At 38.3% G+C, this 17159-nt stretch overlaps 1 protein-coding gene across 1 annotated transcript; it reads left to right on the forward strand.

Annotated features, from left to right (window-relative positions):
* Positions 1-44: 44 nt before the first annotated feature.
* On the forward strand, positions 45-16310 carry LOC117412911 (replication protein A 32 kDa subunit-A). The gene is made up of 9 exons (XM_058999569.1): positions 45-279; positions 1240-1334; positions 4003-4104; positions 4505-4618; positions 5578-5652; positions 5904-6020; positions 11599-11709; positions 12106-12200; positions 15227-16310. Exons 1-9 carry the CDS (start codon positions 261-263, stop codon positions 15312-15314), a joined length of 816 nt encoding a protein of 271 aa, XP_058855552.1. The 5' UTR covers positions 45-260; the 3' UTR covers positions 15315-16310.
* The last annotated feature ends 849 nt before the right edge of the window (positions 16311-17159 follow it).

Consider the following 17159-nt stretch of genomic DNA (forward strand, 5'->3'; position numbering starts at 1 on the left):
GCCAACTAACTACTGGCAGAGCAGTCTACTCCAAACCCGCAGTCTCATTGGGCAGGACTTCTCAACACTGCAATCGGTGATTGGGCAGCTGTGTTCGCGGCAGTGCGGTTTATAGCGCGCCTGTGTGTAGCATAGCTGGGTCGCTTACCAGCGCGTGGGAAAGAAAACTGTGCAATGTTATTATAAAACAATATAAAGGTTTGCTTTTAGAAACGCTACAAAACTATCTTCCCGTAAAGCAGTATATTGTACCGAATAGAATGATGTGGAACCAGAGTGGTGAGTGAGAAAATAATTCTGTTTCCTCGTACTTGAACCAGTTCATTGCTTTGTGTAATTTATACGTGAATAAAAGTGTGTTTCCGGATCGTCTACACGAAATAATGTACTGTGAGCACACGAGAGATGTATTATTACTTTTTAATAAAAAGGATATATCTGTCCGTCTTACTAATCTCACTATACAGAAGAGGGGGAGAGAATGTGTGTATGGCGGGACTCCAGCGTGGACTAGTAACTGAAAGTTAGTTGTGCATGGATACTTAACTGATCAAGTTATATAGTTGAAGCTGCTATAGACAGTCGTATCGTTAACTTGTATTAAGAGAGAACGCCAATACACACGTGCATATATACATACAGGCGTGGTGTTATTTTGTAGTACGCGTTAAAAAGTGGTACCTCGTGCACTGCACTTGCCCTGGGCATGCGCAAATGATTTTAGCTGTAAACAAGGAAACGCCCATCTGAATGGGGTACGATGTACAGAGTTTGCCCTTAGTTTCTTTTTAATATTTTCTTTTTTGCAATTGAGGAAATGTGTGTTATTAACTGACAAGCAACAAATTGGGTTATCTAAAATTGTAAGCATATAAGATTTGATACACGTACCACGTTCTGACCCAACACAAGTTCACAAGAATAGACTTCGTCACACTAAGTCACATGCAACACACAGACAGTGTGACATAGGACAAGTAATTGATGCAGAATCTTCCCAACAATTGTTTCTGAAGCGCAGACCATTCTACATATATTTTGGTATTGCTACTGTAGTATAAATATTGAACAGGTTTTGTTTTTTTTAGGCGCACAAATATTGGCGGCCTTGGTCGTAGGTAGTTGTGTGTAAATGAATTCAAACCTGACGTCCAAAAGTGTCACAATACACGCCATCCCTATTGCGATTGCAACATGGTGGTGGTCGTTGTGCTGTATTTAAACTGGACTGTGTTGCAGGTTCTTTTGGTGAGTCTGCGATGGGAGGCGGCTACACCCAGTCTCCGGGCGGGTTTGGATCCCCGTCCGCCACACAGGGGGAGAAGAAGGGTGGGGTGAGTATCCAGTGAATGAGGTGTGTGTGAAGTGCAGGGGGTGGTGCTCAGCACAGCTTGTTCTTGTGGAAGCATTGGTCAGAGGATGCACTTGGAGGTCCATTACTGTAATACCAGTAGGGGGTGGATTTGGTTTGGCAATGGCTCATTTTCATACCAGTGATGATGACATCAGTGTGTGATTATGTGACCATGAAACAATTAACTTTTTTTTTTTTTTTTACAGATTTGCCCCATTTCACTGGTTATGTTCAGTTTGGCTTCAGATTCATTATTCGTTTTAGCCTGGGCCCTGCACTTCACAATTAGATGTGTATAGATTTTCTTTATTTAGCTAATATACAGAAATGATTGCCACAATATATATATATATATATATATATATATATATATATATATATATATATATATATATATATATATATATATATATATATATAGTCATGTCGCACATTAAATCAGAATTTAACAGCAATAAAAAATATCATTAAAAAAGTTACAGTTGCCATTTTGGACCTATTAAAAGCCCACATTTATAATATCAAAAGTGGTGTTACAGAACATATACAGTTACACTTTGTGCACAAGGGTGAACCTGTCACATGAACATATGAGTTTCCCTTGAAAACAGTTTATTCCAGGAGACTGTGTTTATTACCTAAGAAATATTGTTGAACCTAAATACGCATTTTCCAGTAAATAACATTTTAAACCAAATAACTTACTACTTTATTGCCTTTAGGTTATCTAACTAAAAGAATGCTCAGTGATAAAAAAAAGAGCTAAGGCCCTTGGCTTTCCCAGTATGTTTAAGGCCTGTAACTGTAAAGTCCCATGCCTTTTTGTTTTTTTTATTTCTGTTTTATTTTATTTTTTTAACTAGTATTGCCCAGTGTCAGACCTGGGGTCAATTTTAATTTGAAATTGCAATTACAAAGCTATTGTTCAATTACGCTTAGTTACAATTCTGCTGCAATAATTGCAGTTTGATTACAATTACACTAAAGTAACAGAAATAGCTGCACACATTAACATGTTTACGCTGTTTATACTACCAATACAGAAACATACGATAGAACGTTTTTTCAAACAAATGGGGTCACTAAAAGTGGTTGAATACGAGAATTTCGCTCAACATAAAACACAACGTGGAACTGGGAATTATTAACCCTTTCAGGACCAGGCGTTTTTCAGTAGGATGCTTCCTCAGGATCAGGGTTTTTTTGACTGTATTTGACTCTTCCAATAAAAATTTGCAGTAGCATTTTGGAAATGGTGTCCTTTTTTTCAGAACACTCTGGGGAACATTACAAAGTATTTCAGAAACCATCCAAACTTTTCACTTTTTCTTCAATACTAATATACAGTGTATATATATATATATATCTTTTTTTTTTAAAGTATTTTTTATGTATTCTTTGCGATACATGTATAAAAAATGTTATTCTATGACCTGAGGGACCTTGCAATACTTCCTGAAAGTTTTGTTGAAAAATAATGATGTTTGGGCAAATTACAAGACACTGTTTCACCTGAGTGATTGCAATGACATAATACACGTTTATTCTCAGGGTCTTTATATGCAGTAATGGACACTACTCTAGATTATTTTCTCGAAATAAATAAAATAAGTTATTCATTCCATTATTATCAGTAATAAGGGAAAAAAACGGATACATTTAGTTCATTAAATAGTATCTGCCTATATCCACTCGTTTCTTTACATTTATAAATGTTGTAAAAACATATATAAAAACACATGAGACAGAATAAATGTTCTAATATAATAAGTCAAATACATCAGATTTACAGTTTTTCTTCTTTTTATTTTTTGTTATTTACTCTAAACATGTTCCTGTAATGTTTTGTTTCTGCTTTTGTCTCTGCTTGGCTGCTGTAAACTGTCTCCACCCTTTAGACACTAAATGTCCCTCTCAGTGGCGTCACACAATAAAAACTATCAGGAAGTGCATGTCCGTCTCTCCCCTATCTAGTGATATGTGTTTCAAGCCTGTGCTGGAAAGTACGGTGGCCCTATAAGTCATCAAAACAAAGTGCTTTTTTTAATCATGTTTACACGATCGTGGTCCTAGAAGCCCACTTCAGTATGATCGTGTTAACATGACCCCTGTCCTTAAAGGGTTAAGCATGACAAGTTATGTAATTGAACTGTAATTCATCAATTACATTGTAATTACAAATACAATTGTGCGGGTACAGTTGTAATTGGCCTCAGGTCTGCCCCGTATTCATTAATAGTATGTACTGTTCTCTCCAGGCTGGAAAGGAGCAGCGATCTCGGCTGGAAGGGTTAGAGGCACATCTAGCATTTAAATAACACATGCTATACTAATATAGAGCACTGTATATGATCAATGAATCAACTGAAATATGAAGGTTAATTTTTTATTTGTGTGTTCAACTTGTTCAAGGTCAAGTGTGATGTGATTTAGTTTAACTATAAAGAGGAAGAGCATGAAAAAGGGCAGAGTGGAGCTTCCTTCTACTTTAACCTAGAGAGAGCACTGGTCTGTTGTGCTGTGTTACTGTGCGCACTGTGTTTCTAACACAAGTCGGTATCTTCCAGCTGCCCCAAATGTAACAGAACTTACTCCAGGGTGTGTCTTCTTAACAGGTGTGTGTGTGTGTTACTGTGCTTCCATTGTAGAGATCCCGAGCTCAGTCCATCGTCCCCTGCACAGTGGCGCAGGTGCTCTCTGTCTCCCAGACAGAGGACGTCTTCAGATTTGGAGAAGTGGAGCTGTCTCAGGTGAGACCGCACTCGCAACTTCAACGGGTGATAAACTAGCTTCTTGCCTCATTAGCACAGGCGCTGTCCCTTAGCCATTCACTACAGACTATTTAGTTCCAGATTTTTATTTCAATGTATTAGACCTGTTTATCCAGCCACAGCACTATAAATTAACATCCTGTGCAGGAATACTCCAATACCACCAGCTACCTGTTGGTGACAATGGGAGTTTAATAATATGCAGTAATGATTGCAGTACAGTAAAGTATTAAAATCCTGTTTATAGAAGGTAATTGAGCTATATACAGTAGGTAGCAGGTCTGTGTGAAATGTATAAATTATATCGATGTTTGGGAAAGCCAGTTTCTCCCAACGTTATCGCAGATGCTGATGCATGTTTTCACTTCTCTCTTGGCAGGTGACCCTTGTTGGGGTGATCCGCCATGCGGAGAAAGCACCCACCAACATCCAGTATAAACTGGATGACATGACCGCGCCGCCCATTGACGTCAGACAGTGGGTGGATACGGATGTAAGTACACACACAGGGGTATGAGTGCTGTATGTTTTAGCTTGGAGAATAAAAACCAACACCTGGAAATAATTGGTGGGGAGAAAGGAATTCTACCTTTTCCCCTTTTGTTTTACGTCTTTACCAGAAACACCTAGAAAAGCTCATATTTTCAGTAATCATTAATCTGATGCAGACTTTGATTCTGTGAGTTACTGACACAAAAGGCATAATACTTATTTTACAATATCCACAATCAAACTTGAACTAGAGAACAATAGAATACAGTGGTGCACAGAGAATGAAATACATGTCCCATGATTTCTACATTCTACTTAAACTTAAACTGAACTGTGAAGCCGGCACCTGAAATGGTTTGTGATGAGCTAACAGCAGCATGCGGGGTGGGGGTTACATAAACATACACTCCTCCCCCCTCCCCCCTGCCCTGGGAATGCTTACAATACTCAGAAATCCAGAGACTGCCAGACATAATTCTAAGCACTTCCTCATTTTACTCACCACAGACCCCTGCACAGAGGAAGACTGGTCTGACATACCAGCACATTTCACACGTACGCTACACTGACCGATCTTACCAGACCTGTTGAAATGCACATCTCAGGTTTGTTGAGATGTGCTAATACTGAAATGACAAGAGCCAGCTATCTGAGCAATGAATCTGAGTAAATTGTTCATGTACTGTATTTCGCTGTCTGAGGGATCGCCACTCAGTCACAGTTTTCAACATTTCACTGTTTTATGTGCAAGTCAGATCAATAAAGAGAGTGCACGGTATTGGTATGTCTGCCACTTCTATCTGCCCAATGGGGCTTATAAATCAGCCTGGAGATCTTCAGTTCATTATATGCTGGAAGAGACAGACAACCACAGGATTGGGGAAACTTTCCCCTTTCAAACACTTGTTCGTTTTTTAAATGTAAGCCAAATCTAATCCCAGTGCCTGTCTTGTTTTGTAGGAAGGAGGTGGGGAAAATATTGTTGTGCCTCCTGGCAATTACGTTAAAGTGTCATGTCATCTCCGGTCTTTCCAGGTAAGGGACTGCTTGGATACACACATTTTATAAATACATGCTTTTTCACAGAACTATTTTTATTTTATTTATTTTTTAATCACAGAATTTGAGCCTCACAAATGAGAATTGAGAAAAAAACATCAGAGGTTCAGATTCTTTAGTTTTCTCATATATTGTACATTCAGTAGGATGTTTCTCTACTATTTTGAAGTTTTCAAAGTAAGGATGTACTTGGGTATTACTAAAGATACCCCCCCCACACTTTGCAGAACAAGAAGAGTCTGGTTGCCTTTAATGTCAGGCCTCTGGAGGATATGAATGAGTTGACCTCTCACATGCTGGAAGTGGTTCACGCCCAGATGCTCCTCAATAAGCCGCAACCTATGGTAAGTACAGTGTGACAAATCACGTATGACAAATCTACCAACCACAGTTCCGCTCCATCTTATCCTTTGTATAGATGTCCTCCCGTGCTTCTCTAATCATTTTTTTCAAATTGTTTTTTGGTTTAATAATTTGCTGTGCCAAAGACTGCAAGAGAAAATACATTCAACTCTGAAACACATATTATAAGCAATTCAATCTAAATTTACAACAGATGAAAAGCAGACGTTACCATATTTAATCTGTTTGTGTAGATCCTGTTGTGGTTTAAGCGTTTGGGATTCTTTGTCACACATTCTGAGTGCGAGATCTGCACTCTGATATTAGGAGTGTAGTTGCTGCTAATAGGTTCCTATGGGGACATGACTTTTAACCCTTTTCAGGACCAAGCATTTTTCAGTGGGATGCTCCCCCAGGACCAGGCGCTTTTTGACTGTCCTTTTTTTCGGAACACTGGAGAACATTATAAAGTACTTCAGAAGCCATACAAATGTTTCACTTTTTTTTAACAATATATTTTTTTTGTTTTGTTTTTTTAAGTAATTTTTATTAAGTATTCTGCTTACAGATACATGTACAAAAACGCATTATTCTATGACCTGAGAGACCTTACAATACTCCGTGAAAGTTTTGTTGAAAAATATTGATGTTTGGGCAAATTACAAGACACTGTTTCACCCGAGTGATTGCAATGATGTAATACACATTAATTCTCAGGGTCTTTATAAGCAATAATGGACACTACTCTTGATTTATTTTCTCTAAATAAATGTTTATAAATAAAATAATTATTCGTTCCATTATTATCAGTAATAAGGAAAAAAAACCTGATCCATTTAGTTCATGAAATATCTGCTTATATCCACTCGTTTCTTTACATTTATAAATGTTGTAAAAAACATATATTAAAACACATGACAGAATAAATGTTCAAATATAATAGTCAAATACATCAGATTTACAGGGTTTTCTCCTTTTTTTATTCGCTCTAAAGTTCCTGTGATTTTTTTTTTCTTCTGCTTTTGTCTCTGCTTAAAGGGTTAATTAGTTTGTACATTGTCGTGTCTCTTCCCTTTGTGTCCCTTTCACTCAAACTGCACTAGATGACATCTTATAACAATGCGACGTGTAGCTATTTGACGCGCAAAAGTGTTGAATTTAGAAAAGAAACAATAAATTCAATGACAAATGTTTTGACTAGAAGTCTTGTAAAGTATTTCTAAACAGTAAGAGACCCCTTACATACAAAGTGTTGACTTGAATACACAATTGTAGGTGGTTTGGTTTATATTGTCAAACAGTGCATGTCATACTATAGAAAAAAACTAAACTACAAAAATAAAATAGGGTGACAATGGTATGCTCAACAGGATTAAGACTTGGATTGCATTGCAATCAGCTGTGGACATTGTGGTGCAATAGGGAGATTTAGTTATCTTATGAAACAGTTGGGTTATTATGTCAAGTGGTACTGTAATTAATTGAATTCATGTTGTTAACTCTCTTCTGCTGTTTTTGTATATTTTAACAAGAGTATAACATCTCGTTTATACAGTAATCCGTCGCGTATCCGCCTGTCGCATATCCGCCCTACCCATTTATCCGCCATGATATAGATCCTACCAAAGTTTTCGTACACTGTGTTGTATGTGCTCCGTGCGCTGCCATTGCTGGTAGTGTCACGGGAGCTGTTCAGTGTGTTGATATGTAAATAAATCCTGTTCACCCGCGAGTCATATCAACTTCAACCTCCGTCTCGATCTCCTGCCTGTCACTCAGCAGTGAATGCACGCACCCACACAGCAGACAGCTACTCCATCACAAGCATTAATACCCTGTATCTTTCTAAACAAGGGATAAGCAAAAAGCTGAATCTCTAAACAATAATTATGTGATAATAATTGTTACAGCTGATACTGACAGCCCTGGTTAGTATTTTCTAAGCAATAAACCCTAAGTAAGCAAATAACATTATAACATCGAAAAGACTTTACATAGTAAAAACAACAAAAAAAAAATTGAGACGAACAGCACCCACTGTACAGCGAGAAAGCGAGTTGTGCTTATAATTGAAAAAAGTTGGAAATTCTTTCACTTCTGGAAAAGGTAATTACCAGGGATAAAATAGCACAATATTTTGGAATTTTAAAGAGCACTGTGACTGATATTAAAAAGTCTGCCTCAGAGATTTAAAAGTTTGCTGTCTTTGATAGTAGGGGTGGGATTTTTTAGATCTATTGTTGCTCGAGACGAGTACTTGAGCATTAGAATTTCCGAGTACTCGAATCAAACGCTACTCTCCTCTACATACTGTACTAGTGTACATAAAACTCCCAAACATTATCACACAATCAAGTAACATATTAAGTAATAATATTATGTTTGCCGCCTTGTGCAGTTAATTGTATATGGTCAAGTATTACTAAATAACGTAAAGTATTCATATTCACTTATCCACACACAACTTTACATTGAATTGTAAAATGAGATGCCTGTCCTACCTGTTTTGAAGTGTGTCTCAGGGGTCCTTTACTTTAGTGCAGTAGTTCCAACATACAAATAAAAACTGTACTAAACATAAACGGCCGTTTGGTCCTAAAGCTTACAGAACAATGTCAAGTGAAAAATGTCTTCCACCTATGGGAAGATTGGGGAATGGGGTCCACGAGTCTGTGGTAATTGCAACTTTTTCTCCCTTTTGAAAGTTTTGTATGAACAGCTGCATCACGGTTTTCTTTGAGTTTTTCCAGCCTCGCTGTTATTGTTTTATGGGTCGGCACAGTATTGGGATAATCTTACATAGATTTCAAAACTTCTGCATTCACGATTCACACACACTGTCCTCATAGGGGATAACGTGATCACGCCCAATGTTCAGCCAAATCTATAGCAAATGTTATGGGTGTTTGCTTTTTATTGCCATCAGTAGCTCCATCCACAATTATTCTGAATGTTTTCATTTGAAACTGTGAAGCATTGAACTTGTGTTTTTGTGGTACAGCAGTTTTGTTTGGCGTAATTATTTACAAAGCACGGTTTTCTCGTCCACCCCAGTGTCAATCTTTCTGTTGCACCAATTAGAAAAGCTACTTGGAGGTAATTGCCGAACCCCTTCCTTTTTATAATATCCGCCCTTACTGTGGCACTAGAGCTGTCTCGTACGCGACGGACTACTGATGATAAATTGCTAAAATTAATGCATTAAAAAAAAAAAAATTGGTGGCATTTGTCACGTGACTGGTTATACGTCTAGCATATTAAACATTTTACTACTAATTTAGAATTTATACATTTAAACGTTTAAAATTCCCATCCCTACTCTGGTCCCACCGCAGTCGGATACACAACGGATTACTGTACCACAGTATTGTTCTGATTTAGTGTGAATACAGGTGTTGGTGGATATTTACTCCCACCACTAGATGGCACAGTGTCAAAGGGATGAGCAATGCTGTTTGATTTAGGTTATCATGCCTAACTATTAAACATGTAATGTGCTACATTTTGAAATGCTAAAAGAAACTGTTTTTATCTTGAAGCCGTTGGTTCTTGTCAATGTTTCGTCATTGAATGTAGTATGTTTCTTTGGTATGATTACAACTTTGTTTTTCTTTGTTTCAACCTTTATACTTTATTTATAAATCGTCATAATAGTAGTGCTGGGATGAGCATGGTATTTTCATATTTGGATATCCATTCAAGATTCATTCATCTGCAAAACATTATCAAAGTCCTTACATTTAGTAATGTATTAAAGAGGAAAAATATCCCACAAAAAGGCACACTTGTGAATTAGCTACAAAACAAAGTATCTTGTGTGTGTATATCAGGCAAAAACAGTACATAAAGTAGACATTTAATACATTCTGCCATTGTTGTGTCTTTGCAATAAACAAAGTGCACATTTTCATGAAGTAATAACAACTTTTTAACTTGCATAAAAACTACAAATAAAATAAACGTGGAAAAGAGGGTGTTGCACAATGAAAAAAACTACATATTTACTCCTTGCGTTCCACATAATAATGAAAGAAATGTAACATTGAACACTATGCAAGTTATTTCTTTTGCGAGTTGTTATAGTGAAGTACCTGACGTGTATCGTACTGCAGACACAACCCAACCCCGATTGACTTGCTTCCCAAATCTGAAGCAGCACCAGCACCTTCACATGTACAGTGTGTAGAGATCACTATTTAGGAGCTAGTGTTGCCTGAACTGTGTTTAAATGCTAATACTAACAGCAACAGTGGCAGTGTTGATCTTCTGTTTTTCAGACATGTAGAAATCCCACACAGATATTTCTCCTTTTGCTCATTTAGAAACTGTTGCACAAATTCTGGCTGCTTGTTTTGATGCGTATTTCTCATTCCTGCTAGCTGTGTCGTTTCTCATGTCCATGGACATTTTCTATGCCGTCAGATACATGTGATAGAAATGCTCGTTCAGATATTTGTCCCAGCGCTACAAAATAGTGTCAGTTATGTACCAGCAAGGCGCTATTTATTTTTTATTTTCATAAAGGCTTTAAAACTGCATAAAATAAACCTTTTCTGTTCAATTAAATATACTGATTTTTATTTTTTTCTTCAAATTTGATTAATTTGCCCATATCATAAGTTTCGATAATTCACTGCTTTGATTAATTCAGGCTAGCCCATCCATGTTGGCAGTTAAGTAGTACTATATTTTGTAGTGTAAAATGGCTTTTCACTAATTTACTATTTTTAGGATTGCACTGAAGTAAAATAGTGAAATAAGGAGGGCGAATCTGTACTATAAATGTGAGATTTTCATGTAATGCAGTATTTATGGATATATGTTTAATAAAATATTAGAGGTCTAACGGTTCATCGTATCGATGGAGTGTGGTACTTTCTTTATGTGATATATCATTTATAGTGTTCTGCATTTCTGGTCACTTCACAAACACGCTATCATCGGATTTATGTTGGCCAATCAAAGTCTGATTATTGTGGCAGTTGCTGGGCATAGTAACTGCTAGCTTGTTCAAAAACGAAATTGAAATAGTTACACGAAAGTATAATATTTTTAGTGGATGAGGAATGGGGAGAAAACAAGTCAGTTTATGAATATTCAAAAGAAAATTAAGTATACTAAAAGCAAAAATAGCAGAAGTCGGTCAGATGAGGCAGAGGATGCATAGCGTTGCAAATACTGCTGCATTGAGGTACATGTTTGCAGTGACAATAAAGGAACATACTGAAAAACAAGCGACACATTAAACTAAAATAAGAAAGTGAAAAGAGACCAGCAATCCATTTATCGGCTTTTACACACGCTTTAATAAAAACAGAGGGCAGAATGACTGTGTTAATGAGTTTGTCAGAGCGCTGTGCTTTGCTGGTCAGCCACTGTTTATTACAGAGGTATGTATTGGTGAGTCTTATTTCCATCCCTGTATTGTGATGCATGTTGTGTTGCGACCTGCACATCGTGATATGTAATTTATCATGAGATTAGTATCGTTCCATTCCTACACAATATATTCTTTTTTAGTCTACTGTTTCTCCAGCCTGTATGCAGCCACAGTGACATCCTTCTCTTGTAACCCCTCAGATGGGTGACGGCGGCATGAATCGGAGCCTCAGCATGCCAGGAAGCACAGGGAGCGGATACTCGGGAGCTGAGGATGGTGGGATGAATGGCTTGACTCCACAGCAGGGTCAGGTGAGCACAGGAGCTGCGTTACCCTTCACACAGGGATTCAAGCACACACTAGCCCTGCTGCTCCCAGTCCTGGCTTTCAAAACTACCTCCAGTTAAAGTATATTATTTAAATGAAGTTGAACATATTATTCCTCTCCTTATTGCTGTATGAACAACTCCTATAAGTAAACCTAGACTCAGGTGTGACTTATTAGTTATTTGCCTTCTGTTTTTGCCATTCATTTAAAGAACTATGGTAATTCAGCCAAGATGTTTTTGGCTTCAGTCAAACATTTAATAAATATGTATGACTTAAATGTGAAATTTATTCTGCGGTGCATAAAGGTGATTCTGTGTATTTCAGGCTGTACGTGTTTTGCATGCTGCCTTTTTCTGTAATTTTGTTTTTATTTGCAGGTGTTGAATTTGATCAAGACATGTAAAGAAGTGCAAGGGATAAGTATTCAGGACATCAAAATCAGGCTTAAGGGAATGAACGCCCTGGCCATCAAGTGAGTCCCCTATCCTTGTCACAATGCGATACAGTCCGCAACCCACAAACAAACCTGTTTTATATACAGGGCGGGTCATAATTCGCCCAATGTTGTTTTGCATTGTTTTAAATTCTACTGAAGTTATTGAACTCCTCTGCTGGCCCATCGTTGTCACGGGGTCTCTGTCGGACATTTCTCCTTTTGCATATCATCCTCCACATACACTCCAGATTTTCTGGTGCTCTGTCTGGTCTTGTGTAATGGTGGCAGAGCCCGCGTCAACTGTGTCTCCAGATTCCTCAGGACCATTGCTAGTTCTATAGAATAAGATACAGTATCTGGAGTTGGCTGACCTGCCCAGGAATCTGAATTCATTCAATCCTGCAGCACTTCATCATCACTGCAAACACCATGCTAGTTATAATATTACAGATCTGAAAGAACAAATAAATAAATACATACATATACAGATAGACCATTTAATAAATACATACATATACAGCAAGATCAATAAATACATACATATACAGATTTTGCAAAAAACTTTGCAAAGCTTGCGGTAGCTAAAAGGTCGTGGTGAAACAAAATTCAACAACTGCAACAGCATGGGGTGCAACCGTGAAACAGAAACAAGCCCTCGTATCAAGGGTAAACATGTTATCGCAAGTCTACCAGAAGCCATAATCGTAGTACAGTATTTCATGTTAGATTTCGAAACGTCACATTTTTCATTAAGTATATGGAGAACTACAAAGCGGTATGTAATTCAATATGTTAATGTAACATTGTTCAGCAGGTTTCATTTGACTTTATGAAGCAAAATTTGTTAATTCTATAGGAGGATGCAAAACTTTTGGCCATAGGTTCAACACAACCTGCCTATCGCAAGCAGTGTATGTCAAATCAAATTATTTATAAAGTGCCATTCACTCCAAAGGCATCTCAAGGTGCTGTACAGAAACAATAATTCGGTCAAATACAATCCAAAAAATACAATATACAGGAAAACAATGTTTAAAAAGACAGTAGAGGCACACTAGGATAGAAAGCCCAATGTATAGAAGTAAGACTTAAGTCTCGATTTTAAAAGCTGTAACAGTCTCAGTCGCTCTAACAAAGGTTGGAAGGGCATTCCATAGCTGTGGTGCTCAGTGTGTGTGAGAAAGCCCTTCCACCCGTTTTAATTGTACTCCCCCTCAGGACAATCTAAAGACCTGCGTCCTGTGATCTCAGTGAATGACTGGGTGCATACGGGGTGACACTCGGAACACCTGCGTCCTGTGATCTCAGTGAATGACTGGGTACATACGGGGTGACACTCAGAACACCTGCGTCCTGTGATCTCAGTGAATGACTGGGTGCATACGGGGTGACACTCGGAACACCTGCGTCCTGTGATCTCAGTGAATGACTGGGTACATACGGGGTGACACTCAGAACACCTGCGTCCTGTGATCTCAGTGAATGACTGGGTGCATACGGGGTGACGCTCTGAACACCTGCGTCCTGTGATCTCAGTGAATGACTGGGTACATACGGGGTGACAATGAGAACACCTGCGTCCTGTGATCTCAGTGAATGACTGGGTGCATACGGGGTGACGCTCTGAACACCTGCGTCCTGTGATCTCAGTGAATGACTGGGTGCATACGGGGTGAGGAACTCTTGTAAATAAACGGGTGCCAGGCCATTCTGGGTTTTATAGGTTAGCAGCAGAATCTTCAAATCAATTCTAAACTCCACCGGGAGCCAATGTAAAAAAGCTAGAACAGGGGTAATGTGTTCCCTTCTCCTAGTTTTAGTTGGGATCCTAGCGGCGGTGTTTTGGACAAACTGGAGTCAAAATAGCACACTTTTTGGGATACCAGAGAGGAGTGGATTACAGTAATCAAGTCTGGATGATACATATGCATGCAGAAGTCTCTCAGCATGATGTGGGAATTGTGTCATTTTTGCAATATTTTGCAAATGAAACTTGATAGTAACTTCTCTAATATGTTATTCAAATTCTCAAGTTTTGTATTTCTGACCTAAGACCTGAAGAGAAGGTACTAAGCTCATGCTCTTGTAATACCACATGATTTATTTGTTTTTTGGAACCCACTAGCATAACCTTTGTATTTTCTGAATCATCCAGCACTTAATATCTGCTAGACAAGCCGGAAGCAGCCCGCCAGCACAAGTATATCCTGGCTTTAAGGACAAATAAAGCTGTGTGTCGTCCACATAACAATGGTAATTCACTCCATGTCTATGGATAACGTCACCCAGAGGAAGCATATATAGTGAGAACAACAATGGACCCAGGTTAGAGCCCTGTGGGACCCGATATAGGACATCAGACCTTTCAGATATGTCCTCCCCATAAGAGACAAACTGGAATCTGTCTGCAAGATAGCACTTAAACCACGAAAGAACAGTGCCAGCTAGTCCCACAGTGTATTCAAGGCATAAATAAACAGACTAGCAGTTTAAAAAGGGCTGGAAGTTTGGTTCAGTTAGAACATGGCCGATAGCAGCTACACAAAGACCACTAGAGGAATCAAACATCGCCGATGGAGGCTGTAAAGAGATTAATAAACTTCATAAATTCACGAGACAAACCTTTTGACTAAAAGGGCATTGATAAAGACGAGTCGAAACATTTGTCATTACATGTATTGTGTTTTTAGTATTTCTGAGTTTTGAAACGTTGATTGCTGGTTTTGTTAACCCAGATCATCACTCCGCTTGGACTACCTTACCTAAGGTAACATTAGGTAGTCCAAGGTAAGTGCTAATTGACATCTGTTAAACCAGCTGTAAGTGTTTTTTATATTGTGCTTAGTCAAAGTAATTGGGCAGATGGCTGTTAAATGATTTATCAATTCAAATTCAGCTTTCAATGTAGGGAATCACTACGGTTTTAAAATACAACTTTATTGTATTGTACTGTATTTTTATTTTTTGTACGCTGGGAGTTCTTGAAATAACAAGACCTATTATTTTGACTAAATGATCAACACCAACTAAATGATCTTTTTCTCCTTTTATTTTGAACGCAGGCAGGCTGTGGAGTTCCTCGGTAATGAAGGGCACATTTATTCCACTGTGGACGAGGACCACTACAGATCAACAGAGTCGGAGAACTGAGAAACGAGGAGGAATCCACTCCCGTAGTGCTGCCCGAACATTTTCTTTTCAGACGCTTCGAAGAACTGAAGGGCCATCCAGTTGGCATCTGCATTTTTAATAGTCTCGTGAGCGGAAAACTGATGAGACGTGTATTGGTTTATTTCAGTTAGTTCCTGCTTTTAGAAGCATCTGTTTTATATCCTGAATAAAGAGGAACCCTACAGTCTTACAGGAACACTTCTTTCTGAAGATGCTTACAAATATTAAACAATACCCCCCTCCCCCTCTCCCAAATAAGTATCTTGTACGAGCACTTAAATACAATGTCCCATTGCAATAAATAACACTGGTGGCATTTTAGTTATACTTCAGTTTTGGCTGACAGTCTTGTCGTATTCGTTTTCTATTTGTGACTCTTATTTTGATCCCCAAAGCAGATCGTGCAAATAAAAGATGTCATTTGCAGTACTGGTACATAAAAGGTTGTGTGGTTCTGAATCGGATTAGTATCTATTTCATAAACAGCGTCTGTGACTATTGAGTCAAAGCTGACTTTCCCATAATGACGCTGGGGAGAGAGATCCAGAGATGAGCGTTTTAGATTTGTATATGCGTTTCCTCAGACCTCAATACTTACAAATAGTGAACCTCCACATCTATCCATGAAGCATGCTGTGAACCCCAGTTCCTCAGCACTTTCAGGGTGTTATTCCCTCGTTGTAAATCCCCTTATCCCTGTGACTAGGAAGGGGAGTTAGGGTTAGGGTGGTGGTAATGAAACCAACGAAGAGGAAAATTTGAATTGTTTTAGTGCTCAATAAGGCATGACTTACTGAAGTCATAAAGAATTCTAGCAGTTGGTGTAGTTGCTCACATTTGACATTTAAATTAACTATACCATGTGGCTTTTTTTTTTTTTTTTTGAGTGGGGAAGTCACCCTAATAGATGTAGGATATACAATATTTGTTTTTGTACATGGTGATAATCAGTTAATAAATGGCAATTGTATACGATGCCTTTCTTTGGTCTGTTTGTTCCATTCATCTCTAAGTGATTCTATATATTTTAATTGTTCATTTATGATCTTTTCAGTAAACCTGGATTCAGTCTTATTGCTGAACTGTTTCAGTGCCAATGACAAGAGCCTTCTTCATTTTGCAGACCTCATGCCTCATGTTCCTAAAAGATCAGGATTGCAGCCATGCATAATAAAAGTACCGTATTAAACACAGAATATGGATAATAAAGCTTGCCACGGGTATTCTTAAGAGCATTAATCTGGGGATATATGGAGGAACCGATCGGTGTGTGCCAAACCTACGTTGTTACACGTGCATCCAGTAGATCTAGACCACGTGACCATTCTACTAACTTTGTGTTTACAGCAGTGGCGAGGGATGTATGTTGCTTCCCTGTTACCCATTTTGTACTTCCATTTGCGACATCGGTCTCAAATGTAGAAACGCATGTTATAGCAAACATGTTTTCATTTTAAAACGGGATACCTGGTACTACTCAAGGTTAAAGAAAGTTCTCATAGTCTATGCCTTGTTTTCAGGATATATGTTACACTTGCGCTTCCTGGGTCATTTCAATTCGGCAGTGTCTTCTGTGCCTAAGCATTGCCCTGGCTGAAAGCATGTGAATCAATAGGGGAAGCAGCTGATTGGTTAATGACAGGACAAGTTCCCATCCAGGTGAAATGACCAAGCTAGTACAGCACTAACTGAAAGCATAGCCTGCAAAATGACATGCATTTAACTATAGTACCAGATAGCATGTATAAAATGAAAAATCCTGTAATGTGTTTCAAAGCTAGCGGCCTGTATAATGAATGAAGATGCGCAACAGGTGAGAGAATT

The sequence above is a fragment of the Acipenser ruthenus genome, chromosome 25 (genome assembly GCF_902713425.1).
Source record: "Acipenser ruthenus chromosome 25, fAciRut3.2 maternal haplotype, whole genome shotgun sequence".
NCBI lineage: Eukaryota > Metazoa > Chordata > Actinopteri > Acipenseriformes > Acipenseridae > Acipenser > Acipenser ruthenus.